Source organism: Pipistrellus kuhlii, unplaced genomic scaffold, assembly GCF_014108245.1.
Source record: "Pipistrellus kuhlii isolate mPipKuh1 unplaced genomic scaffold, mPipKuh1.p scaffold_m20_p_1, whole genome shotgun sequence".
In the NCBI taxonomy this organism is placed as follows: Eukaryota; Metazoa; Chordata; class Mammalia; order Chiroptera; family Vespertilionidae; genus Pipistrellus; species Pipistrellus kuhlii.
This window is the reverse complement of record NW_023425404.1, coordinates 21638767-21666179: the sequence shown is the minus strand read 5'-3', so window position 1 is coordinate 21666179 and position 27413 is coordinate 21638767. Positions and strand designations below refer to the sequence as shown.

General features: G+C 41.6%; 1 protein-coding gene across 3 annotated transcripts in view; it reads left to right on the top strand.

Moving 5' to 3' along the window:
* PRKCH (protein kinase C eta) overlaps window positions 1–27413 on the top strand; it is a 245639-nt gene that overhangs the window by 104784 nt on the left and 113442 nt on the right. For 2 of the 3 annotated variants that reach the window (XM_045579958.1, XM_036434712.2), the window contains exons 3-7: window positions 18196–18346; window positions 20376–20410; window positions 21830–21918; window positions 23642–23771; window positions 25881–26008. In XM_045579958.1, coding sequence (XP_045435914.1) covers window positions 18196–18346; window positions 20376–20410; window positions 21830–21918; window positions 23642–23771; window positions 25881–26008 — 533 coding nt within the window. Of the gene's footprint in view, window positions 1–11371; window positions 11415–18195; window positions 18347–20375; window positions 20411–21829; window positions 21919–23641; window positions 23772–25880; window positions 26009–27413 lie in introns of those variants that run through there. The other variant, XM_036434721.2, reaches the window with a different exon arrangement.

The following is a 27413-nucleotide window of genomic DNA, read 5'->3' as shown; positions in this document are numbered from 1 at the left end:
TGCTGGAGGAAGAGTCTTCTGTCATTACTACAATTTACACAGTTTCAAGTGGAAGGTTTATAGCTTGTAGAAAAAAAATCGTTTCTCTCCGGGGTCTTTTACCTACTGTCTTTGTCTGAAGCTAAAGCACCCTGGCCTGGTGTTCACAGAGGAATGTTCTCGTACAACTACAAGAAAATGCGGAAAGTTTTGTCAGAGGAAATTTGACTCTCGCATCTCTCATGAGCTATTGCTTCAGGAATGCAGTTTACCAGAGTGGTGGAGAAACAGGTTGTAATGGGGAAATGCATGCATTCACGGGAGCAGGCGTGTGGCTCTCCTCCAAAATCCCCACTGTGTCACTGGGCTACAGCCTGAGGCTGAGGATTACTGTGCCTGTGTATTCTCTGGTTTGAAGCCACAGCTGTGTGTTGTAAGCCCTTACCAAAAATGAGTTGCTTCAGCATTGAGCCACATTTATTCCCATCAACAGAACATTAAGCTGGCACTCAGAGTAAACAGCAAAAATGCCTCATTTATGTTAATGGGAGCTCTTACTTTTAGCAAGTGGCAAATTTCTGGGTCCATCAGTCACAGAAAATATTCCTCACTGGTTTGATTTTGAGTTCAGTCATTGCCTATAAAAGTTAAAATAATTTTGCCTTGCCCTGGCCAATGTGGCTCAATTGGTGGAGAGTCCTCCAGTATACCTAAGGGTCGGAGGTTCAGTTCCTGATCATAGCACATGCTCAGGTTGCAGGTTTGATCCCCAGTTGGGGCACATATGGGAAGCAATTGATCAATGTTTCTCACATTGATGTTTCTCTCCCTCCCTCTCTCTTCTCTCTCTAAAAATCAATAAAAAATATATTCAGGTAGGATAAAACATAGTAATACTTTAGTCTGTTTTGTAAATGTTTCTTTAAAATGACCCCTTTTTGGAGCGGAGGTGGAAATGGACTCACAACTTTCAATAGTAATAATTTTTCCTTTATTTTCAAAGATAGTTTAAAGCACATGTGTCAAACACAAGGCCCGCGGGCCAAATCCGTCCCGCCAGGCCTTGCAATGTGGCCCGCACCGCGCTGTCATCACTGCACTCCGCTGCGTTTCCATCACAATGACAGTTTATGACTGTTCAGTAAACCATTCGGCCCGCGATTTAGGCTGGATTTTAGATTTTGGCCCCTTCTCTGATTGAGTTCGACACCCCTCGTTTAAAGGATCTGAATGTTATAGTTCACATTCCTCTCTTATCGTGGGTTTCACCTTCCAGGCTAGAGATTAAAAATAAGTTCTTTTTTTTTAAATTAAATATATTTTATTGATTTTTTACAGAGAGGAAGGGAGAGGGACATAAAGTCAGAAACATTGATAAGAGAGAAACATCGACCAGCCTCCTGCACACCCCACTGGGGATGTGCCCGCAACCAAGGTACATGCCCTTGACCAGACTCAAACCTGAGACCTTTCAGTCCGCAGCCTGACGCTCTATCCACTGAGCCAAACCGGTTCTGGCTAAAAATAAGTTCTTCAAGGAAGCAAAATTAACTGAAGAGAACAACTTCTTACAGTTAAAGAGTTTTACAGTGATTGCCATTTTATAATGGAGAATAGAGGGAAACAGGAAAAGTTTTATTCCTTAGAGATCAAGAGAAACTGGCTGCTATCTCCCATCCCATACAAATATGGAACTGAGAAAAAGTAGACCTTACGGCCAGAAAGAACAGACTCTTGTTAGTTGTCTGCCATCAGAATCACTGTGCCACACTGAGGAACCAATTTGTAAGCCTTGCGCAACAGCTCCAGTAGAAACCTGTAGAGCTGTGTCAGCACTCTGTTTCTCCAGGGCAAATGGTGAAGGTTAGAACTGGTTTACAGCTAGAGGGCATGCTCACATCCATTGTTTTTTATCTTTGTGATCAAAGATGGAGTTGAGGATTTTTTTTTATTAGTCTGTACAATAGTTGAGGATACTATTTCCGATAAAGGAGGTGAGCAGTCACACCCTCGCTGATGCTTTCAGAGCCTCAGGGAATCCTGGAATACACCAGTGGGCAAAAGTAGGTTTACAGTTGTTTGTATGGAAAAATACAAATTAATTATACACGAATAAACTCTGTGTTCACATACTCACAACTGTAAACCCACTTTTGCCCACCCCATGAACTATGCCATACTTGACTAGCTGCAGTGACAGTTGCTAAAATCAAATGCATTTCAGTTAATAAAGAACTTGACAGTGATGTTAACAAGATCCATTCTGAAGTGGCCAAGAAAAAAAAAATCTCTACGTGTGTGCTAAGAATTCTAAATGGAGATGAAGTAGAATGCATGTAATTTGGGTTATTTTATCAAAATTTTAAAATATTAAAATGTAACTGAATTGTGTTACTCAGCTAGAGATGGCATAAAAATTTGGCCAAAGTGCGAATTTCTCTACTTTTGGCCAGAATAATACTATATACATAGAATTTTAAAACATATAAATCCAGATTTTCTTCTCTCTTCCTCCTCCCTTTTCTCTAGACTGTTATAAAAAGTAAACATGAGTCCTAAAGTTTCTGGAACCTTCTCTGTTTTTTTCAGCCTGGACACAATCTTGGGGAGAGAGTTCACAGGCGAATTCCATGGAATTGATAGTAGAGGCATATGTTTCTTTTCTCAACAGGAAAAACAATTGCTAACTTCTCTCCCAAAATAAACATCTGCACCAGAAAATCATGGTACAAATGGAAGACAACTCAGTTTTTTAAAATGGGTGAAAGATTTGAACAGACACTTTTCTCAAAAAAAATATTATTAAGGGCCAATAAGCTCATGAAAACATACTGAACGCTATTAGACAGTGGGGAAATTCAAATTAAAGCCACAGGAAGATACCACTAGAATGGCTAAAATTAAAAAGAACAGCCACAAATGTTTATGAGACTGCGGAGCACTAGAACTCCTCATGTTATTTGTGGGAGTGGGAAATGGCGCAGCCATGTGGAAAAATGGCCTGGCAGTTTCTTTTAGGACGATATATGTATCTACTTTAGGAGCAACAATTTCTCTCTTAGATGTCTGCCCAAGAGAAATGAAAACACATCTCCATGAATGGAAAGTAGATGCCAACCATAATATGATTTTGAACAAGTGATGGAATAAAGGAATAGAGAATGTATTTGAGCTTGAAATTTGGAATATTTTCTTTTTTTTTTTTTAAATATATTTTATTGATTTTTTACAGAGAGAAAGGGAGAGAGATAGAGAGCTAGAAACGTCGATGAGAGAGAAACATCGACCAGCTGCCTCTTGCACACCCCCTATTGGGGATGTGCCCGCAACTCGGGTACATGCCCTGGACCGGAATCGAACCTGGGACCTTTCAGTCCGCTGACCGACGCTCTACCACTGAGCCAAACTGGTTTTGGCTGGAATATTTTCTTTAGAGTGGTCCAGCATGGACACATAGAGAAGAGAACGTAACCCGAAGAGAACGTAATCCTATCATACTATTCAGCTCTGCAGTGTACAATCTATATATATATATATATATATATATATATATATATATATATATATAAAAACCTAAGTGACCAACTGTTGACCAGTAGCTATGACATGCACTGACCACCAGGGGGCAGATGCTCAATGCACATGCATGGAAACATGGAACAGACTGATGAATCTCAGAGGGAAGGGAAGAGGGGGGAGGGTGGGGAGAGATTAACCAAAGATCTTATATGGCCTGCAGGGATTGAGCTGAACCTGAGATTGTGAGAGGGTGCAGGCCAAGCTGAGGGACCCCACTGGTGCATGAATCCGTGCACTGAGCCTGTAGTGTTTATATAACCAATAAATTCTGATTATTCATTTCTTTTAAATCTATGCTATTAGACATAGGCAAGTACATTATTATATTCTCCTGATGAAACAAACCTTTTATCATCATATGCTCACTTCTAGTAATTCTATTTTTTTTTTTTTACGGTGTATTTAATCTGACACTGATGTGGTTACACTGAATTTCTTTTGGTTAGTATTTTTCTTATATCTTCTTTTATTTTTGAATTTTCTCTTTTTTTCCAACCTGTTTTAGTTTGTGTCTTATAAACAGCAAGTAGTTTTATATATGAGTTGATTAAGATTCTCTCCATCACCATCTATACCAACTACATTTTCCTCTTTCTTCCAAGTTGGGCGATAAAATCTTTATTTTTTTAAGTGGCTATCCCTTGGAATTTTAACATGTCTATGTAACAAATCTGAAGTTAGTCACTACACTAACCTCCTACTGAACAAACAAAGATCTTAGAATGCTATAACTCTAGTCACCTTCCTTGTGACCCATGTGCAATCGGTTGGTATCGTAGATGTCCTTTTATTTCTCTTTTGAAGCACTATTAACTAGAGATTATTACTTATTCTATCATAGTTTGTTAATTTTAACGACATGTTTATAATTATTTTACTTACCATTTTCTTCTGTAGTTCAAATCTTTCTTTGAGGATCAGTTTTTTCCTTCTTGAAATACACCCTTTAAAAGTTTATTTCATGGTAGTATTTAGTGAACTATCTTAATTTTCTGAAATATCTTTCTTTTGCACTTATTGTTTTTCTTTTTAAAATATATATTTTAATTTATTTCAGAGAGGGAGGGTGAGGGAGAGAGAGATAGAAACATCAAGGGGGAGAGAGAATCATTGATCGGCTGCCTCCTGCCTCCCCCACACTGGGGAATAAGTTCACAAGTTGGGCTTGTTCCCTAACTGGGAATCAAACCATAATTCCTGGATAGGTCAATGCTCAACCACTGAGCAACACCAGCCAGGCTTGCCTTCATTCTTGAAAGCTGGTTTGACTGGTAACATAGACTCTTATGAGTTAGAAGGGAACTTCACTGACTATTTAGCTCAGCTTTTTTCATTTCCAGGGAAAGCTTGTCATGAGACAGAAGGAATACATGACCTTTCCAGGTTCCCTACTGTCGCAAGATAAAGTATAATTTCTTAGCCTGATATTGAAGATGTCCTCTGTCCTGTCCCCATTGTCTTCTTCAGGATTCCCACTATAGTCCTGCTTTGTGAGAACTTGTTGTGTTAGACAATGGGTTTTCTCATCGTTCCCCAATACCCATGTGCCTGAATTTATGTCATGCTTTGCAGGTAGAATGCCCTCCCTAAACTTTCTATAACACTTAGTCTAAGTTACATTCTTCTATCAAGGCCTAAGTCAAATGCCATATCTGCCATGGAGCCTTTCACAGCCCCCCCAGCACTCAGGGATTTTTCCCTGCCCCTTACTCCTCCAGCACCTGCGGATAGCACTTAGCTTCGCTGCTTGGGACTTTTTATCTCTTTGTAGCTTGTTTCTCCAATTAGAATGTAAGCCCATCTAGATATTAGTGGCCTCCAAACATTCTTGATCATGCAGATATCAGTGAATAGTTGTTGAGCATTCATATATCTATTTCCTTATAAGTTTTGTACATATGTAGTACTATTCATGTTCTACACACTATAAATTATCCACAGAAGTGAAATGAAGAATGAGAGAAACCAGCAAATGGGAGGTCCAGTCGTTTCTTGCTGTACTTCAATAATGATTTGAGAATCTTCTTGGAGTATTGTTACCCTATTGCTTGTTGTTCTTGACCCTAGTAAACAGTAGATAATTTGATAAGTATTGGATGGTGATGGTGAAGCTATGAGATGTTAAAGTAACCAGGAGAGAAGATGAATATAGGAGTTTCTTTACCTTATGTTCTCTTAACTCTAGAAATTGGTACATTCAGTTTTCTTCTGCAATATTCTTTTCCATTTTTTTCTGATCCACCTCCCCTTCACTTGTTTTGAAAACTGTAGCTTTATTGTCCTTCTCAAGATAAGCCACCCATGATTCCCCACACCTTGGTAAGGCTCATGCCTTCCCACCCTTCTATGGAAAATTGATACTATGCATAATAATAGCCAATTACAATCTTTCTCCAACATTAGACTTTCAGTTGTTGAGGGCATGACTATATCTTCTTCATGATTGAACCCATCCCAATGTCCAGCACTTAATAAATGTTCAAAACCTGTTGGTTGAATAAACATATGATGGAGAAGGAAGAAAGAGGTTGAGTGTGCTTAGCGCCTAAATGGTGACCAAGGTCATAGCAACAGAGAACCTGCTATTTAGTGTCCAAAATGGGGCTGAGTATCTATCTACCTGTCCCCCAATTATTTGTGAATTGAATAAGAGCTTAGGGTTGAGAGGTCTGTTGCTCTTCGTTTTTCAGTGGGAACCCTAGCAGTTTGTTGAAATGTTGTGTAGACTACATGTTTACTAAATTATAATAAACCTCTAAATCTAGACTAAAATATCCAGATTCTTGTTAATGTGGTGTGTTGAGCTGGTACTAACTACTTCATATTACGGAGGCATTTGTTACACCTTATCCAGCTGTTTGGAGTATTATATACATCTGCTTTTCCTAGAAAACTATGAACTCATATTCAAAGATGCAGGCTGTGTTATTCATAGTGATAAAGCCCTCTGAATGGATTTTACGGGAAAAAAATTCATTTGTCCTTGACTAGTGGAATTTTCTTTTTCTGGTAGCACAGGAATAGCAACACCAGATTCATTGCTAATCCAAAATCTACTTTCATCAGAATTTTCAACCCTGATCAACACCAAAGCTTTGTTTATACTGTTTTTAAAAGAAGCAAGTTTAATTTCTTCATCTCTTTTAAATTTAATTTTGTTCCTGTTTAATTTTAAGCATAACACAATCATAAAAAACAAACAAGCAAACAAAACTAACTGGTAGCCAAGATATGTGCTTCTAAATTGTTAGCCCCTGACAGGAAGTGACCCTATGATATAAATGACATCTGATTAAAGCAGCTGTCTCTCTGCCTTTTTTTTTTTTTTTTAACTACCATAAAAAGTTGGCTGAGGTTCAAAGCCCTTGCATCAGTGTGGCAGGAAATTTGGTTATGTGATAAAGGTATTTTACCTTCAGCATTAGGTTTTGAATTAGCCTGTTTACAGCAAGCAGTGGCGCCAAAGTCATGTTGAATCAGCAACACGAGGGAGGCAGTGTTGCTTTCATTCCAGCCATGTAGTTGGAGAAGGAAATGATTGGGCATCATATTCTTCATGGCTAATATCCTGTAAGGTTTTTCCAAAATTATAAGATCAGAACTTGAGAGCTTAGAAGGGACCTTAGAAATCTGCTAGTGGAAAGGAGAAAAAAAATGGAAAGGGAAATGGAATTAGCCAAATTCAGGGACAGGATTCTTTTAGTGCTCAGCAGGAAACACATGTTTATCTGGAAAAGATTTTGGTTGGACAGGTTGTTTGTATAAGAATCTTTTTTGTGTGTGTGAGGAAGGAAGACTAACCTGAACTTGGAGGCTGGGATGGGGGTGGAAAGAGCAGTCCCTAAGCTTCCAGTGAGTAAGAAAAAAATACAGATATTTCAAACAGGAAAACCCTACTTTCACAGAGATGATATGCTAATGCTGTTAGTTTACTTTTAAGTTAGTTGCGATGTATATTTATTTTATAAGAATGGTGGTTAAATGGTAACTTTAGTATTAAATACTATAAAAACAGAAGTAGCAGCTTTTTAAAAGATATGAAAAACTTATGTCCTGCACACAGATGTATACAGCAGCTTTATTCATAATTGCCAAAACTTGGAAGCAACCAGGATACTTGTCAGGAGGTGAAAGGATAAACAAACTGAGGTACATCTGGACAATGCAGTGTTATTCAGCGCTAAAAAGAGATGAACAGTCCACGAAAAGACAAGGAGAACCTTAAATGCATATTAGTAAGTGAAAGAAGCCCATCTGAGAAGGCTATATGATTCCAACTATATGATACCCTGAGAAAGGCAAAACTATGGAGGTAGTAGAAAGTTCTATGGTTTCACAATGTCGGGGGGAGAGGAGGACATGAATAAGCAAAGCACAGAGGATTTTTAAGTAGTAAAAATATTCTGTGATATTATAATGATGGGTATATATAATTTCACACTTATCCAAACCCATAAAATATACAGCACCAAGAAAGAACCTTAAGGTAAACGCTAGACTCTGGGTGATGTGATATGTCAGTGTAGGTCCAGCCTTCCTAACTAATGTACCATTATGGTGGGTGGTGATGATGATCGGGGAGGCTGTGCATGTGTAGTGAAGAGGGTATATGAGAAATCTGTTCCTCCTCAATTTCACTGTAAACCTAAAACTGTTCTAAAAAATAAAATGCTTAAAAATTATAGGAAGATGTGTTGGGAAAATAGAGTATGACACTATTTATGTAAAATTGTATAGCTATACAGTGTATATATATATTTGGCATGTTCACCAAAATATTCAAAGTGATTCAAATTATAGGAAGACTTAAAATCATTTTTAAAAAGCAACTTTTTCTTTATAAATTTTCTGTGTCGTTTGAGTTTTCTATAGTGATCATATGTCATCTTTGTGAAAAACAACAACAGAGCAAAAAGTGACATTTGACATGTTGCCGCTGCTCTGTCAGTTAAGCCATATTCTGTCCTCATTATTCTCTTACATTAAGTTCAAAGGTTTATGGCGGGAGATACCATGAGCGGGACATTTTCTCCCACTTAAACTTAGTTATGAAAGAGAAAAAGAAAAGTAGCCAGATAATTGGAAAATGCTTCCATTTTTAAGCATAGAAAACAAAGATCCCTTCTCTAATGCAAGCTTGGAGTGGAAGATAATGCCATTTTGAGGTCTTTTCCAGGTCATGAGGATGACAGTGAGAGGAATGATCCAATCCAAGTCTGAAACATGTTTCCTCTGCATCCTGGAAGCTGGTGGTTATGATCCACTGAGCAGTGTTTAATTTTAATTCTAAAAAACTGAAGAAGTGGCAGCTGGGGTTCTATTGATGGATGAAACCAGTGGCGGGAAATTAAATATTCATAGAATCATACAACAGAGTAGAAATTCTCGCCAGTTTTGTAAAGGGAATTGTAGGATTCTTGCTTTCAATCTTAAGGCACAAGAGGGAAATTCTGTCATTAAAAGATGTGTACAGAGAGAGGAGTGGGCACAATACTAGTAAAAGATTATTATTGCTAGAATTTTCTTTCTATACTTGACCTCATTCCAAAGAGAGTTTGAGGCAGCTTGTTAGGAAATACATATAATAGCAAAATATAAATAAGGAATCAGGACCAGGGTGAGTATAGTTATTCTGTAACAGCTGACATGGATGCCCTTCTCATATTTTCTCTCAGATCACAAAGGAAGGCTGGAAATAGGGGAGAACTAATACCCACTCCCCTGAAGCAGCCATCAACTAATGACAGATGGGAGCTAGAGAATATATGTCCCAGTTTCCTTGTGCCTTGAGGATGCTCTACCAACTCCTTGACATCCCCCCAGGAGCCCAGCCTTATGGCAGGATGAAAGGGAGGAGATGGGATCCTGAGAGCCATGGATATCTACACGACAGACTTAGTAGAGGAGGGTAAGACCTCCTGGCTTCTTTATTAAAGGACCCCATGTCCTCCAAGGTTGACAACTGGGAGACCTTCCGCCTAGGCAATGTAGTTAGACCTTGTAGCCCAGACTTTCCTCGGGTGTATGTGTGTGTGTGTGTGTGTCTTTTGGACCATGTAAACTAGGCTTAACAGCAAAAACTGAACTGTATACAGCATAATATGCACTGAATGGTCTCTTAACAAAGGATGTTTAACATATTCTCTATGTGCCATCACTCCTGGGTTTGCTTCTAGCCTGCCTCAGTCTGCCTTTCCAGGGCCTTGAAGACACCTCATTCCTGGAGCCTCAAATTCAGACTCCAGAGAGTGAGGACAAGGCTAGTCTCTCACTTGACCAAGGCCCTCCCTAAAAGTCATTTTGCTCTCTGAGGACTCAACTTTCCCTCAGGTGTTGGACAGTGGAAACAAAACCCTTTGGGGGAAGTCTGCCCCTATTACCTCCTTATGGTTCAAATAGAACAACTACAGGAAGCCTAACTTCCATGCAGGAGACTCGCGTAGACTGTTGCAGGGAAGCCACCTACTCAGAGCATGACATAATCCAATCCTATTTTATAAACATAACTGGATGACTGAAGGATGGATTGCAGAGGGGAGCAAATTTATGCAGGAAAAAAAATATTACATAGTCCAAATGAGAGGAGAAAAATGCATTAACTGTACCCACTGAGCATGGGAAAGAGGGATCCAATCAGATCATGGGAGGTTTACTAGAAATTAATGATTAGTTGTGGGTGGAGAAAAAGGATCTGGAGATATCTCTTAAACTTTTATCTGGGTGACTCCAATGATAGTGGTATTATCTAAGAGAAAGAGTGGGTTGAAGAGTGGGAAGCAGGTTCAACCTGAAAACGTCAAGTTTTAGGCAACTTAAGAATATCTTGGAGAGATGCTGAGAAGCTACTTAGAAATAAGTTTAGTAGTTAGAAGCCAGAGCTAGAGCCACAGATTTGGGAGTCCTCAGTGTACAGCCAATTCTTAGAAGCCAAGATAACATACGAGATCTCTGAGGAGATGAATGAGCATCCATACAGACCAGGAGAAGGCTGTACAAAGAACCCAGGGCTATACAGTGAAGGTTGGGTGGAAGAGAATAGCTGGTAAAGAAGAAATTGTAGTGAGAGGAACCAGATGTTAGGGCCACAGTCTCTTTCTTCAAGGACCAGAGAGAGTTTGTACTTTGAACAGGATTCAAATACCAGAGGTGAAGAAGATAACAGTGGCGTAAGAGGCCTTTTCTTGGCTCCTGATGGAACTTTGGTCCCTTGGATCCAGGCTCTGTTCTCATCTTTCTGCTGACAGAGATGGTTGGAATGATGTGTGAGGATGGGAATGGCTTTCATGGTGCGATGAGTCATGCATCCTATTCAAGAGGGTCAGTCTAGTAACACATTATTTTTCTCTCCTGCGTGTACCCAAGATGGTCATCCCCATTGGTTTGCATGCTAGGTATTTATGTAAGGTTGAGCTTCCTCAGAGGGAGCCAGGCCCCTGAGAAACACCTGTGTATAGCTCCTGTAGAGTCAGATCTCATCATATACTGTGTCTAATCACTCTGTCTGAATTCGGAGTCATGTGTTGGAACTCTTTTAAAAAAACAGAAGAGTCAGGACAACTCAGTACCATTGGGGGGGGGGGGGCGGAGAAGAGGTTCGCTTGCCCTTTTTAAACATTGACACCCTTTGTTGCAACCTTTGTGACTGGTGCTGACACACGTTCCAGGATCCTTCTCTTCTCCTGGTTCAGTAAGGCTTCCTCCTCCTTTTCTAAGCAGCTGCTCATCTCAGCCCATTTATGAAGTTTTTTCTTACTTAATCAGAGGACTGGGTATGCCACTCCTGTGATTCTCTCAACACTCAACACCTACTAAATGCTCTCACCCCGCAATGGTGTGCACTTGTTGTAAAGACTCATGTAAGTTACATATTTGCCTAATGCATGTCCTAATCTTTTCTCTGTTTATATCATTATTGTCTCAGACAGGAATCATCTAAGTTTAAATTGTTATACACCGTTCTTTATGCAGACAATTCTGTAATCAGATGGCTGCTTATTTGTGGGTTTGATGACAATGGCAAAATTATCTCCCTATCATATCTCATTACCCTTTCAGGGATATATGTTGGAGACATAAACAACTTAATGCTTTCTGGTTCTTTTTTGACTGCTAACTTTCGGTCAACTCTAAGGTTTTCCTGTTTGCTTTTCTCACAGCTATCCCCTCCCATGCGCACAGATGATAAAACCAATATCTCAGGAAGAAGAAAAAAAGACATTTGATAGCATAATGCCGTCCTTCAACAATAGCAAACAGAGTCTGGCGTCCCCACTTCTATCATTGGTTGCTTTACCTCTCTTAACCTTCCTGTTAGTTTCTGATTTCCTCACCAGAAATTGTATTCCTTTCCAGGAGACCCAGTGTTAGTAAAGGACAAAGTACAGTGCGATGCTACCCAGAGCCTTGGGATAAAACAAGAGGGGGTGAGGGGATAACTTGTCATTCTGGCCCTAGCCAGCTGGGTGAACCTTGGCCATGGTGTTCACCTTCTCTGGGTAATGGTTTCCTAAGTATTGATCTCTCTTCTGGGCAATGAGGTGGTTGAATCAAAAATTCCTCCTATTCGCCGAAACCGGTTTGGCTCAGCCTGCGGACTGAAAGATCCCGGGTTCGATTCCAGTCAAGGGCATTTACTTTGGTTGCAGACACATCCCCGGTAGGGGGTGTGCAAGAGGCAGCTGATCAATTATTCTCTCTCATCGATGTTTCTAACTCTCTATCCCTTTCTTTTCCTCTCTGTAAAAAATCAATAAAATATATATTATTAAAAAATTCCTCTTATTCCTAGACCCCTGTGATAGTTGGAAGTAGGGATTTAACAACTGTTATAATAGGTGACACTTAGTTGCTACCTGCCAGGTGGTTGTCTTAATTACGATACAGGTTTTAGCAAGTCCTCAGAATGGCCCTGTGAAGAGGGTTCTCGCCCTTGAGTGCAAGCAATGAGGAAACTGAAGAAGAGGAAATTAAGCCACTTGCCCAAGCTCACCCAGTTTATAATGGGGAGAAGCAGGGTTCATGTCTGGCTCTGGATTCTGGGCCCTTGTCCGCCACCGTCTTGGCCCCTACAAGACAAGCCACAGATGGGAGTAAGCCTCAGTGCCTTTGCAGTGAAGCAAGGTCAGCTTACAGTTTAGTCGAATTTGATGCTGAAGGCAAGTTATTTCCTTTATGCATTTTATATCAGTGATTCTGTACATTAAAAAGTGCCACGTCATAGATTTTCCTTCTCTGGTTTAATTTGCTCACCATCACCAGAAAGTGAGGGGCTGAGATCTGTGCTTTGGCTCCCATCAGAATTTTTCAGAAGTGCCTGCATAAACTTCTCCTGCTGGAATGCTAAGCCTTCAGTTCAGGGACCTACAAAAAGACTTAAGAATGCTATTAGTTTTTGTTTTTTTGTTTTTTGAGATAAAGATAAAGCAGTTTTATAGAGACTTCAAAGACATTCCTCCCCTGCAAAGCTTCATGTTAGCAACAGAAGTTTAAGTCCAGCAACATTTTTGCAATAAAAACATAGCCTGGGGTATTTTGGTGGCTCCAAATCCCGTGTATTGTAAAGTTCTTCAAAAGAATGTATGGGATGACAATCATTTTTTTTAACGAAATAGAATCTATATATATCAAAATAGTTCATCTCCATTATATCTGACATAATTGTTCTCCACCCTGTTGGTGGGATGGCTTGTGAAAACCAACTCAGGTCAGGGCTCCAGGCCCGAGTGCCCCTGGCGGCTGGAATGCGTCTCCACACTGGGGCACCGAGCCAGCTTCCTATTTACTTAGAGGCGCTGAGCGCCTCAGGAGCAAAACAGAAGTTGTGATGCAAGTTTTGGCTGCAAAGCACTTTCGGGTTGCCTGACATGTTCAACTATCACGTGACCTGCAAGTTTTCAAAGCCCCAGTTGGTTTAAGGCAAACCCGGATTAAACAGCCTTTGTAGTTCTTTTAACCCAGGCCTACTAAGTCAACAAGAGGGTGCAGGCCATGAGGAAGCTCGCATTGTGCGCTCTGAGCGGGGTTCACCTTGCAGTATGAACGCGCTCTCTTCCTGTTCATGGCATCAACCAGGAAGAGCATGTCAGAGAAAGCCATAGGTTTCTTAAATGACCTGTTAAATGTTTTGCAAATTCCCAGGTGATTGAGAGCACACGCATGAGTGTGTTTGCTTTTTCAACAAAAAGAGGCCCACGTGCAAAAGAAGACGCACAGAAAAGGGGAAGAGCGATTAGCTACAGTGGCCATGTATGAGGTGCTTGTGAGGCGCCTGGGATACGGAGGTGAAAGGGACACAGCCCCCAGAGTTGTGGGGATAAGAGAAAGATTGAGGTGCACTCCCAGGTTGCTATGGGAACAAAGAGGGGGGGGGGATCATGTCATCTTGATTCAGGAATTAGGTGAGGCTACTCAGGCTCCGAGGCAGATATAGTTTAATTGAACTAGGTAAGAGACATAACCAGGGAAGGGCATTCCAGGTGGGGTGACAGGCAGTGGCGGAGGCATGGAGGGAGTAGCTATAAGCAGTTTCTTCCTATAAGAAACCTCTGGCTGTAAGAAACCACCAGGAAAATTCTTGGGAATGACATTGCTATGGTAATAGTTGTTGAGGGTGGAAAAGAATTCTATTTATGAAATATTAAAAATGCAAGTGAGCTGACCTTTTAACCAGTCTTTATAGTATTAAGGGATTAAATAAATACATTCTTGGTAATTAGACCCCTGGGGAGGATTTAATTTGCATCTAGATGTGATAATGTTGAGTAATTCAGTACAAGTTTTGTACTGGTCGGCACTGGGATCTCAGGTTGGTGATAACATAAGCTAGATAGGGTGATCCCATGGGGCCAGTTTTTATCATCTGCCACAAGGCAACCTTGAAATCTGTTCAATTTTGGGCTCCTACGTGGCTGTTGTGGAAGAGAGCAGTATAATGGAGTGACTCTTCTTATGTAACCTTCATCTAAAATTGTAAGAATCTCTCAGGAATATTGATTGTGACACTATCTCCACAGGGGTAAAGGGCTGAGGGCAGGGGACTATTTTCTCTTCTTTAGACAGAAGCAAAACCTGAGAATAGAAAATTAGATTGCTTGCTGAAGACTTTACACACACACACACACACACACACACACACACACACACACCAAAAAACTGAAGCAGGCATAATTTTGGCTAGACCTTCTGAAGGCATTGGTGTCTTAACCTAATTTATTTTGGCTATTTCTGCATTTCATTCTTTGAGATTCTTGTGAAAAACCCTAATTTTTACTATTAGAAAGAATGGAACAATTATATGTATATAGGGTATATTCTTGTTTTCTGGTATTCTTTATAGGAAAAAATGTATTAAGTTAAATTGCTAAATGAAAAGAAATGTGTATGTAAGTCATTAACAGGTATTGTCTAATGCATATGCCCCAAAAAAATGATGGTTGACCCTTGAACAATACAGGTTTGAACTGTGTGGGTTCACTAATAAGTGAATTTTTTTTTCCAATAAATACTGTAAATCTATTTTCTCTTTTTTATGATTTTCTTAATATTTTTTTCTCTAGCTTTATTGTAAGCATACAATATATAATTCATAGAACATAGAACATGAATTGACTGTTAATGTTACTGATAAGACTTATAGTCAACAGTAGGCTATTAGTAGTTAAGTTTTTGGAGGAGTGAAAAGTTATACATGGACTTTTGACTGCTTGGGGTAGGGGGTGCCTATGCCCTAAACACATTTTGTTCAAGGGTCCTGTGCCTAGTTCTGTGCTAAACACTTTGAATGCATTACTTCATCCAGTCCTTGAAAAAACCTGTGAGGAAAGCATTCCTGGCTTATATTCTAGTCTTACTTTTCTAATGGTTTGTGGTTGTGGGTGTTTTTTGTGTGTTTTTTTTTTTGTTTGTTTTTCAACCTCTATTGAAATGATCATACTTATTTTCTTTCACCTGCTACTACAGTAAGATGTAATAATGGATTTTCTAATACACTCATTGTTATGCACCTGGCAAAATTCACAATTGGTCACGTGGTTTTTCTAAGTTAATGCTGAATCGTATAGAAATTCCCAGTTATCTAAGTGTAATTGCTACTGGGCAAAGTCTACATAAAATAAATCCTTCAGACTGAGGACTAAGTCTTGTTAATAGTTAAGAAGTGGAAGAAGGGGCTTGAAAAATGAAACTAAAATTATGAAAGTATTATATTGAACAAATTTTGTTATTTTTCTCTAGGCTCTAATTTTTAGAATAAAATATTTTTTCAGAAAAACTTATTATGTCAGAATATTCCCTATTTTATTTTTAACTTTTATAGTACAGTTGTAAATAGGATCTTTTTAATAAGTGTTTGAGGCATCATTATTTCTCAGGGGTCTTTTTATATACAACAGCATTCAAATTATTCTTTCTTAAAATGCCTCTCCTATCATATTGGTATCAAATGTCTTTTGTTCAGTTGTTAACTGATCTACCTCTGCCAGTACCTTTTACCTGCCATTGGCTTTGGGTGTAGATTCTGAAACATCACTTCCCTAGGCTGCATGAAAATTCTTCAACTTGTGCAAGATTTTCAACTTTACTTTGCAGTTAGTTTATATTACATGTTAAGATGTTTGGCGCATACATTACCCACATCCAATAAACTGAGGAACCAGTGTAATGGGCAGGAAAAAAATGGTGCTATTAAGTGGAAATGAATATTTGTGTTGGGGACTAATTATAAAAGAATAGGAAAGCAAAGACCCCATAACATGACAATACTCAGCAATATTTTTTTTAGTGTTTTTCTTTTCTATTCACTTTGTAGTTACACAAACGTCAATAAGGAAGACCATGCATCATATTTATGAGAGAGCTAGATATATAAGCAGAAGGGGGGTACTTTTACTGGCGTCCATAATTGGAATTTATCTGGTCTAGAAACTTGAGGAAAAAAATTTTTTTCACCCTATAATGTAAATTAGCATTTTCTTCTACTTATAAACAAACCACAGTACTATTAGCTGTGCTTCTGTTGTAATAACAGAAGTCACAGATTATTTCCATATTATGTTATAATTTTCATAGATATTATGAATGCAGTTTATCCATATCACTACTTCAAAATTATTATAATGACCATGTCTGCCACTAAGTATTTAATTTGTTTTTTTTAAGCCTTTTTAAAATATATATATATATATATTTTACTGATTTTTTACAGAGAGGAATGGAGAGGAATAGACAGAAACACAGATGTGAGAGAAACATCGATCAGCTGCCTCCTGCACACTCCCCACTGGGGATGTGCCCGAAACCCAAGTACATGCTCTTGACTAGAATCGAACCTGGGACCTTTCGGTCTGCAGGCCGATGCTCTATCCACTGAGCCAAACCAGTCCTGGCTAAGTATTTAATTTGTAAAAGAAGCGTATATATTATTCTATCTCACTTAAAATATATTTTGATACTTGATTTTCTTTGCAATCTTAGGTATATTAGTTTCTTAGATTAGAAAGCTTCATTCTAATAAGGGATCCATAAGTGTCACAGATTCTTTAAAGGATCCATGAATTTAAAAAAAGAAAAATGATGATTAACCTTGATTTTTTTCTTTTTCTGTTATATCTTAGACTATATTAATTATATCTTTTATTCCTAGTGTTGTCTCCCAATTTCCTTTAAAATTTGGCTCTTTCCTTCTTTCTCTTTCCTGAAACCAGTTTAAACACTATCTTATCCTTGAAACTGTAAAACAATTCTCCCGTGAAACCATTTGGGCCTGGTTGGTATTTGGGAGGCAGCCCTTAGGAAACTTTCTCCATTTCTTCCCCCCAAAATCAGTCTGCTTGGTTTATTTAGCTCTTCTTCAATACATTTTGGTAATTTGTATTTCCATAGAAATCGATTTCTTCCAGGTTTAAAAATTTATAAGCAACTTATTCTTACATGATTCCTTCATTTTCCTTTGCATCAGTGGTGAACTTAAAAACAGTATTGAAGACATCATTTTCATTTTATTAATCACAAGTCTATCCATTTTGGAAAAGTTTTAGTATAATTATGTGGGAGACATCATTTACTGACTTTAGATGGTGCATTGATTTCAGTCTTAAATTAGGAGCCACTATTTTAAAAATGTGAGATTAGAAAATGAACTTTGCACCTATTCCAGGTTAATTTCCATTTATTCCCAGTTAGCAGAGGTAGGACTGATGTTTTGAGGCAGCTCTCTCAGTGTGCTGTGAGCAGTTCCCTCCCTCAGTTTGTAAGGACCCCAACATGGAAGCCCAATATGAGACACCCTGTTTCACAAGCCAGTAGTTGCACCCATTAGATGGACTGAGTCCCAGACAGCAGGACCGGAGCTGCTGCACAGACTGGAGCATCGGGACTTGGGAAGCCCGTGGTCTGAGTCGGGGAGACTGACCCAAGAAAGGCAGCTGTAACCACGCAGCAGGAATCTCAGGGGTCACATAGGTCTAACCTTAAAAATTAAGAGTCTAAGGTCACTAGAAAAGCATGATGATTTTCTAAGGCATTTTGCATCTTGAAAAAATAAAAAATAATTTAGGGAGTAGTTTGGACTCTCAAACTTGCTCAGACATCAAGTGCAGGTAGATTCATTTACACATGTCCCCCCTTTCTTTTAACATGCAGCCACTCTCCAGAGAGACCGAATCTTCAAACATTTTACCAGGAAGCGCCAAAGGGCTATGCGAAGGCGAGTCCACCAGATCAACGGACACAAGTTCATGGCCACGTACCTGCGGCAGCCCACCTACTGCTCTCACTGCAGGGAGTTTATCTGGTAAGAGGTCCCTGACCCCTCTCCGAAGAGTCCCATCTCAGAAGGAGAAAACAGTTTCCTATCTGCAGCATGAATGGAAGGCTACATTTTTGTGCAAATTTCTGTCATTTCCTTTAAGGCAGAGGCACTTGGTTCAGAGTAATTTCTGAATATCAGTCAGTTACTTTATATTCTGTTTGTTGTTGCTTTTGTGATGTCTTTGGATTTCATACCTTTCAGCAGTCATAATCCAAGGCTAATTGGTGTTTCTATCATTTTTAACCAAGAATAGAGTCTTGTCTAAATGAAAAGCCCTAACCTACAAATGTGCTATCACAGCTAGAGTCTTTAGGAAAAAGTTCCGGCTGCGTTTTCTATTGAAAAGACCAGAAGCTGCAGCATCTTTGAGCCCATTTTCTCCTTTGCAGAAGTCTGTGCATTCTGGTTAGCTGAGGCCCCTCCTCTCCCTGTGGTTTACTGACCCAAAGGGTGACTGTCCATTCACACCATTTTCTGCTTCCCTCCTTCCTGTGACCTGCTGGCCCTATAGGCATTTGTGGTGACAACCTGTGACCTCAATTAAGGTTCTGAAAGGAAACTTATTTGTTAATTTCACTATTTTTTTTTTCCACCAAGGAAACATTAACTCCCACCCAATTAGCCTTGACCGCTTCCCGCCCTCCCTCCCTCCCTCCTTCCCTCTCTCCCTCTCTCCCTCTCTCCCCTCTCTTCCTCTCTCCCACCTCTCTTTCCCCCCTCTCTCTCCCCCCTCCTTTTTCTCCTTCTCTTTCCCTCCCTCCCTCCCTCTCCCCTTTTTTTTCTCTCTCTCATACACACACACACACACACACACACACACACACACACTATTGGTATATGCGTTACATATATATGGTTAAAAGGATGAGCTTTGGAATTCAATATTACTACCAACTAGATGTGTGAACATAGACATATTACATAACCCATTAGTGTCTCCTCAATAAAAAAAAAATATATATATATATGTTTTTTATTGATTTCAGAGAGAGGAAGGGAGAGTGAGAGACAGAAACATCAATGATGAGAGAGAATCATTAATTGGCTGCCTTCTGCATACCCACTACTGGGGATTGGTCCTGAAACCCTAGCATGTGCCCTGCCTGGGAATGGAACCCTGACCTCCTGATTCATGGTTCAAAATTCAACCACTGACCACACTGGTCAGGCTGTACAATACAGTTTTATATAGCGAGTAAAGTGCCAGGCCCTATTCTTAGTATTTTTCATCACCAACTCTTTTTATTTTCATGATAACCCTATGAAGTAGGTCCTGTGACCATTATCCCTTTTTATAAGCAAACTGTGGCTCAAAGAAGTTAATAATCTGTCCTAAATCACACTCAGGCAGCCTGGCTTCAGGGCCTTTGCTCGTAGATCACATATCCTGTGGGCTTAGTAAAGTATGGTCTTTGTTCATTGGAGTAAGAATTATGGCACCACCCCCAGAGCCCATACTGGGGAGAGATAGATGAAAGCTGTGGGCATCCTGGACATATTGTGGCTGCTCTTCTACTCCCCTGGACTCCCGGGTGATGTGGGCAGCAGGGAGAGAGAGGGCACTTCAGGTCAGGCAGCTGCACTGGCTCATCTGTTTGTACGTGTGCCTGCATCCATTTACTCCACCCTCTGCGTATCTTTGTGTGAATGCGAGAGAGAATGCCATGCAAGGTGGAGCAGTGACACTTCAGGCTGAGGCTCAGACACACACACAGAGATGAGGGCTGGTTTTCAGGAGGATTTCGGAGATGAGAGGCAGTGGAATGAGAATTGCCAATACCCACTCGTTCCTATCTTCTAGAACCTTCTAATCCATCACATGGTTTCCTCTGTGTCTTGTGGTAACAAACAAGGGCTCAAGAAGCATACATCCTTGCTTCTTCTCTGACAATGTGTTTTTCATCAAAGACTAGAGGATGAAATTTATGTTCCTAAAGTACTGTAATTATAGAAGCATTCTTGATGAAATATTCAACTAATGGTAATTTTTTTTCTCTGTTGTCTTGAACAGGGGAGTATTTGGAAAACAGGGTTATCAATGCCAAGGTAAGAAAATGATTTTAAAGCTACAGTTAATCTTATTCCTGTATTAAAAAGTTTTCATAGCAAGAGGAAACAGGATGTATCCCATTGATATTTCAATAACTCTCTGAAGGTCACATGAGACACCCCCCCCACACACACACAATAGAATTATGTACAATTCCTTAATTTTATTTAAATTTTGGCTATGTTTTTTTTTTTAAATATGTTTTGATTGATTTCAGAAAGAGGAAAGGAAAGAGGGAGAGAGAGAAAGAGAAACATCAACAATGAGAGAGAATCATTGATAGCCTGCCGTCTGCATGTCCCACCCTGGGGATCAAGCATGTGCCCTATTTCATTGCAAACAATCGATAAAATTGATAAGCCTCTAGCCAAGCTAACTGAAAAAAAAAGCCAACATGCCTCAGAATAAAGGATTTCCTTTGTGAATGATGGTTTTGAAACCCCCTCATATAAAAAGATCAGTTCTCTGGGAAGTTCAATCTATTGTAGTTCTTCTGAGAATTCCGTCTGATGAAAGCTATATTGTTCTATTTGTTGACATGTCATCTGTCTTTATGTATTTAATCCTAAAAGCTCCCACATGTCTTGAAAGATCTTTAACATTATACATATTTTCAGACCGCTTCATGGCACATGTTCACCCTCTACATCTGCACGATGTCAGATGTCTAGATGAAAATGAAAAAGTTACTCAGAAAGTTCTAAATATTCGAACAGCTGATTGCATCATTCTGCAGTTATTTAAGGAATCCCTACGTTGTTCAAGGCATCATGCTGGCTGGGAATTCTGGGGGCATTCAAGGCAATGGGTGGACAATTTGAAATGAAGGGGCAGGCTAATGGTACGAGTTTGGAGGAGGGATAGATGGCTTCAGCCTAGAAGGATAACCATGGTGGTGTATCTTCATGGAAGAGACATTTGTAAAAGTTGTGCCTTGTTAAACAGCTAAGATTTAGTCAGGTGGTAGGATTGTGAAGGGCCTAGAGAGTGTAGGTGGAGGGTGAAAGAATCTCATTTTTATTGGAACAAGAAACTCCCTTAGAAAAAATTTGACCCATAAGCTTGGGATAGACTTTGGGGAGCCTGAAACCTGACTGGGAGATTTGAAAGCTATTGATTGACAATTCACATCAAGGGGTGAGGTAACTAAAATCATGCCGTCAGAAGATTCCTCTGGAGATGGGGACAGGAAGGATGAATTAAGCTCAGGGCTTGAATAAGAGTAGTTTAGCGTGAGCAAAGGCCCAGTTAAGATGCTGGTAAAGAAAACAGAGAGGACAGAAGCATGGCTGCTATCCTGTGGGCTGGACTTCCAAACAAGCACCTTGGCTTGGTGTAACCCTTGTTGACTCTAGTGTCATTGACAAGACTGTAAGCCTCCGATAAATGTATTAATTGTGGATTTAATTCCCTAGTGTGCACCTGTGTCGTCCATAAGCGCTGCCATCATCTAATTGTTACCGCCTGCACTTGCCAAAACAATATTAACAAAGTGGATGCAAAGGTAAGAGGATAGCAGTTTGCTAATTAGGTCCCTGCATGATCTCTCTTCCCTCCTCCTCCTCCTCCCCCCCCCTCTCTCTCTCTCCCTCTCCCCTTCTTCCCCCTCTCCCTCTCTTTTTCCCCCTCCCTCCAGTTCCCACACTTCTTGATGCCAATGGTGGGATCAGAATTGAAATCTCTCTCCTTTTTACTTTATGGCATTGGTACTTCTGTCCTTGCGAAGCATGACCTGTCCTTGAGATTATCCTTTTAGTGATCAGCTGGGTATAGGCGGGAGGGGTTCAGTTCTTCTCATTTGAAGAGAGCTTTGAAGGAGTGAAAAGACCTATGAGTTTGGCATCAGATGACTAGGATTGAGTACAGGATCATCCTCTGCTAGCTAGCTTCTCAGCCTCATCTTTAAAATGGGAGCAGTGCTTCCCTCGTGACATTTTTGTGATGGTTAAACAAGATGGAAATGATATGATGAGTATGCTGTTAACTATAAATTGTGCTTCCTAAATAAGGTGACTGTTGGCTTCTTCCAGCCTTCTCAAGACATTTCAGGGAGGATGCATATCTGTACATGAGTGACCCTCACTCGTGCCACTTGCATCCCATTGAGCTGGTGGGCATTATTCTAAACTCCGGAGGTAGAGCACGGGATTGCTGCTGACAGTTAGCTGTGATTTACAGACGCACTGGAATGTCTGACTCTGGGCCTCACTGGTTCTTTACTGTCCACAGACTAGGATTGCTAAAGAGTACACAGAGAGGCGTGTGTGCTCTCTTTCATGGGAGAGTTGCAAGAGGAGTAATAATTGCCTCATTCTTTGGGTGTGTGGATGTGTTGTTATTGCTCTAAATTGTGACATAGACCGTAGAGCCCATGCCTAGTCTAAATATTTGCTGGAAATAGTGAGATTACACTTGACCTTAGCCAAGATCAGAATGCAAATGCCACATAAAGGCTGGAAGGGCTGAATGTCACTTGATCGTCACTTCAAAATGAATTCCTTCTGTGGTTCCATGTCCTCTGGGTGCCACCTTCTCCCACTCCCTCCCATCCTCCTCCTCCCCACCGATACACACCTTTTGACACAATTTCTGGAAGAACATGTGATTGTAGCAAGTGTATGTAGTCTATGAACGACCTGTTTAATTCTGAAATTAAAGAGTTCTAGGAAATAGATATGGGTGTGAGGACACTGGCAGGGAGAGAAACACAGCCTGAATATAAAAGGTGAAAGGAAATTTTTAAAAAATATGTATTTTATTGATTTTTTTACAGAGAGGAAGGGAGAGGGATAGAGAGCTAGAAACATCCATGAGAGAGAGACATCGATCAGCTGCCTCCTGCACACCCCCTACCGGGGATATGCCCGCAACCATTGTACATGCCCTTGACCGGAATCGAACCTGGGACCTTTCAGTCCGCAGACCGACGCTCTATCCACTGAGCTAAACCGGTTTCAGCTGAAAGGAAATTTTTTATTTCTGTTTATCTCCCCCGAATGGTGAACAGTCTAATTAATCCATGCCACACGTTTCTTTCCAGTCCTTCTCATTAGAAAATGTGCTCAGTCTGCTGGGGAAGGCCCACATAATTACTTGTGGCTGAGCAGTAAGATAACATACCAGCTCGGGTGTCATAGTAACACCGCGTTTGGGAGGCTCCTGTTACAGGTTTTACAAAAGGTGTTGGTGTGGGACTTTAGCTCCTGTCCCCCGCTTCCTTCTTACAGACCGCTGAGCAGAGGTTCGGAATCAACATCCCGCACAAGTTCAGCATCCACAACTACAAAGTGCCAACATTCTGCGACCACTGCGGCTCCCTGCTCTGGGGGATAATGCGGCAAGGACTTCAGTGTAAAAGTGAGTTGCTGGGCGCCCACTCCTTCATGAGGCCACCAGGATGCAGGCTTTGGGAATTCTGTAGGCTCAGAATCTGGCCCTGGACGGATGGTTTTAGATACTTTGTCAATTAACATTTTAGTAGCACTCTGGTTGTGGGTCCCTTGTCAGGCCTGAACAGGGAGCTACGTTTGAGTCATAGATTACCAAGTTCGTTGTTATAATCTCAATGTTCTAGCTATTTAGTGCTGAGTATAGACTAGTCCTTGTGTGTTTTAATAGATGTTTTAAAAAAGAGGGGGGAAAAAAGATCTTCATCAGAAATGGAAGGGATAGGAAATGAGGTTGCCCAATAGAGAAGGCCTGGCAGGAGTGTAGGTCTGATGTCCGCACCAAGATGAGCAGGAGGTGAGTTGGAAATGTCACTCAAGCTGGCCTGGTCTCTTCTTAGGAGTATGTGGTAGAGATGGAGGTTGGTGGAGTGAAAGACGCTTAACATCTCTCACTGTGCCCAGAGCAACACTCTCTTGAAGCTTTTGCCTCAGCAAAGGTTCTGGGCATAAAGGCTGACCCCTGTCCAGTTGGGAGTTGCAGTGCTCTTGTCCTTGCGTCACCTCCCATTGAGTGTTGCTATGACAATCTGGTTGTCATGGGTGCACTGTGGAAATCCGTGTGAATTTCATCCAGATGCTTGAGACACACCCTGAGTCACGAGGGGAGGCACCGGTCAGCGTCCACGGACCGCCTGCACTTCCCAAGCCTGCCTCTGTCAACACAAAGGGACCGGTCATCTGTTTTCAAAAGGGCAATTCTTTTCTCTCTCCAGAACACCATTTCATAATGCTTATTTCATCTGATTGTTCAAGTGTAGCTTTGGCTTTGGCTCTGCTTGGTCCTGTGCTGGATAGTCTCCCCGGGGGGTGGGTTTCCGACAGGAAAGTCGGGTGCTGCTTTTGTGCAGTTGTGGCTGCCAGGCGGAGCCGCCTGTGGGGCTCATCACCGTTCCTGTCCATGGGGGCCCTGAGGGGAGCATTCCTGCAGTGGCCTGGCTCTTACAGTTTGTGCTTTGTTGTCACCTGCGGCTTTAGAAAGGCCACTGGAGGCCTGTGTGTCCCCAGAGCAGCTTCCTCCAGGGAAAGGGGGGACTTCTACGGAGCTCAGAAAGCGTAGCCTCAGGGCCCCTCCCTTGCAAGGACACCCCCAGAGTCTTCCACTCGCCTGGAGGTTCTTTCACTGAAAGAGCTCACCGCGCCCTAAGTTACATAACCCCAGGCCCCCAAAACCTGAATTGCATCTCTGCTCGTGTCGTGTCCAGAGATGCAGGGACCCTCGCAAAACGCGTTCGTTGCTGCTGCTTCGGGGCCCCTCCCGTCAGCAGGCGGTTGGAGGGAGCCAGATCAGAACTTTCCACTGGTGAAACCTCAGGTCCTTCCTCATCCCAAGTCAGTTTCCTCTGCACAGGAGTCCAGCTTGCTTCACTCTCCTCTTCCCACTGCCATTCACCATGACCTTTAAAAACCTGGCTCCACACACACACACACACACACACACACCCCACTCTCATGAAGAAGTTCGAACCGCAGGCTGCAAGCTCTGAGAACCACACCCCACAGGATGCAGGCCTGGGCTGCGAGGGCTCCTACCACAACAATACTCAGAAAGACAGCTTCACTTAGAGGTTTTTCTCTCCCAAACGCCATCTCCATCCTGTGTGAACAGCGATCTCCATGGGCCTGTAGGCTGCCACCTTTTACTGAGAGAGAGAAGGCAAAGCACACTCAGTTGTCATGATTCTTATTACTCAATTGACTATTGATGGGACGTTCTCATCGGCGGTAGCTGTTACACATGATTTAGATGCATGCCTTTCATCAAGTCACGGTGGGAGGAAAATGTATTTGAAATGTATTATTCTCCAGTATGCCAGGCTTTCTGCTTCTGCACAAAGCAGGAATAGATGGAAATGCCAGGGGTTGTTATGAGTGTGAAGTTTAATTTTTTGGGAAGGCGGCGGTGCTGTTCAGCCCATACAATCCCCCTGTCTGCGTGGTGCCTGTCGTTAGCATTCTCCTTCACTGCACATGTTGCCCCGGCTCCTCTCTGAGTGTGGTTCCTTTCTCTCCCCTGCAGTCTGTAAAATGAACGTGCACATCCGGTGTCAGGCGAACGTGGCCCCGAACTGCGGGGTGAACGCGGTGGAGCTGGCCAAGACGCTGGCCGGGATGGGCCTCCAACCTGGAAATATTTCTCCAACCTCGGTGAGACTTGCTTTCTTTCACGATGGCATTCAGGAGTTGTTTCAGATGTGGTAAGCCTGAAGGAGTGTATGTGGCATAATCAAAGCCTCTTATCTCAGCAAACACAATAAACAGATTTATTGCATTTTTAAAGAGCAGTTTGTTTAGTGAATCAGAGTCTATATCTACACTAATAAAAGAGTAAGATGCAAATTGATCATACCTTCACGACACCCACCAGCCAATTAGGAGTGAGTATGCAAATCAATTCAACAAAGGTAGGTTAATTTGCATACACAGGTGCCGAGCGGCCAGGGGTGGGGTGGGATGCTTGTGTCGCCACCATGGCGATGACACAGACTTTCTGCACTGCCCTAGCCCGCTCCAGGCCTCTGGGTAGCATGGGAAGCCAGACAGTGGGCCCCGGCCAGAGTGAAGGCGGTGCCAGCAGCCAGGGAAAGGAAGGCCCATTCTTGCATGAATCTTCCACCATCGGCCCTCTAGTGCAATTATATGACAAGAAATAATGAGCGTGCAAATATAGCAAGAAGCAAAAAAAGAATTTTTAAAAATCAACTTCCTGTGAGTGTGATCTGGTAAAAAGCGGGGCCTTGGTGGGGCCCAGGCAGTGTAGTTGCCCCATAACAATGAGCTCAGCTTCCTCCTCTTTTAAGGGGTTGAACTTGAAGCTGTCTGAGTTTCTCCACAGCCCTGGTATTGCAGTCCTATCATTTTGTTCATGGGTTACAGATCTGTCTCTCAAGTTCATTGACAGACAGGAACTCCTGCCTCTCAGGTCCTGGGAGCGGGCGGAGTCATGTCCGTTGCCTTGGACACGTTTTGTCTTGCCCCCTCCCTGTGTGACCTCCCTACCTGCTGTTTTCTGTTAGAGCCTCAGACACTTTTCCAGGCCCACGACCTATCGCTGCCTTCCTGGCCCGGGGTCAGCAGAGAGCTTGGAGGGAGCGATGGCTATGGCTGTGATCTTTGAAAGGCAGAGCTTGATACTGACAGTTGATTCAGGAGAATTCTAGACTTAGCTACTCAAGGTGTCTGAGTGCTTAGGAGAGGAGGTACAGTCACTGTCAGGTTCTTAGTTATCCAGAACATGTCAGCTAAGCACCCATTTCTTTCCTACTGAAGGACACCTGGTCAACGCTGTATGTCTTGATACTTCGGGAAGGCATTGGCAAAGCCCATCAGAGTCTCTGTCTTGTGGAGAGACAGGCAGGATGCTAATACCACAGGGGTGGGATTGGGGGTGGGGAGGGGTGTCTGATGCACAGGACAGCTGCTCCTGAAGAGCACAGATGAAAGATCTCAGTCTCAACCAGAGTTCAAAAATACGATGGGAATAAGATAGACCATGCAGCCACCTGTCATATACCACCAAGTATCTCTCATATTATGATGTTTAATAATGAGA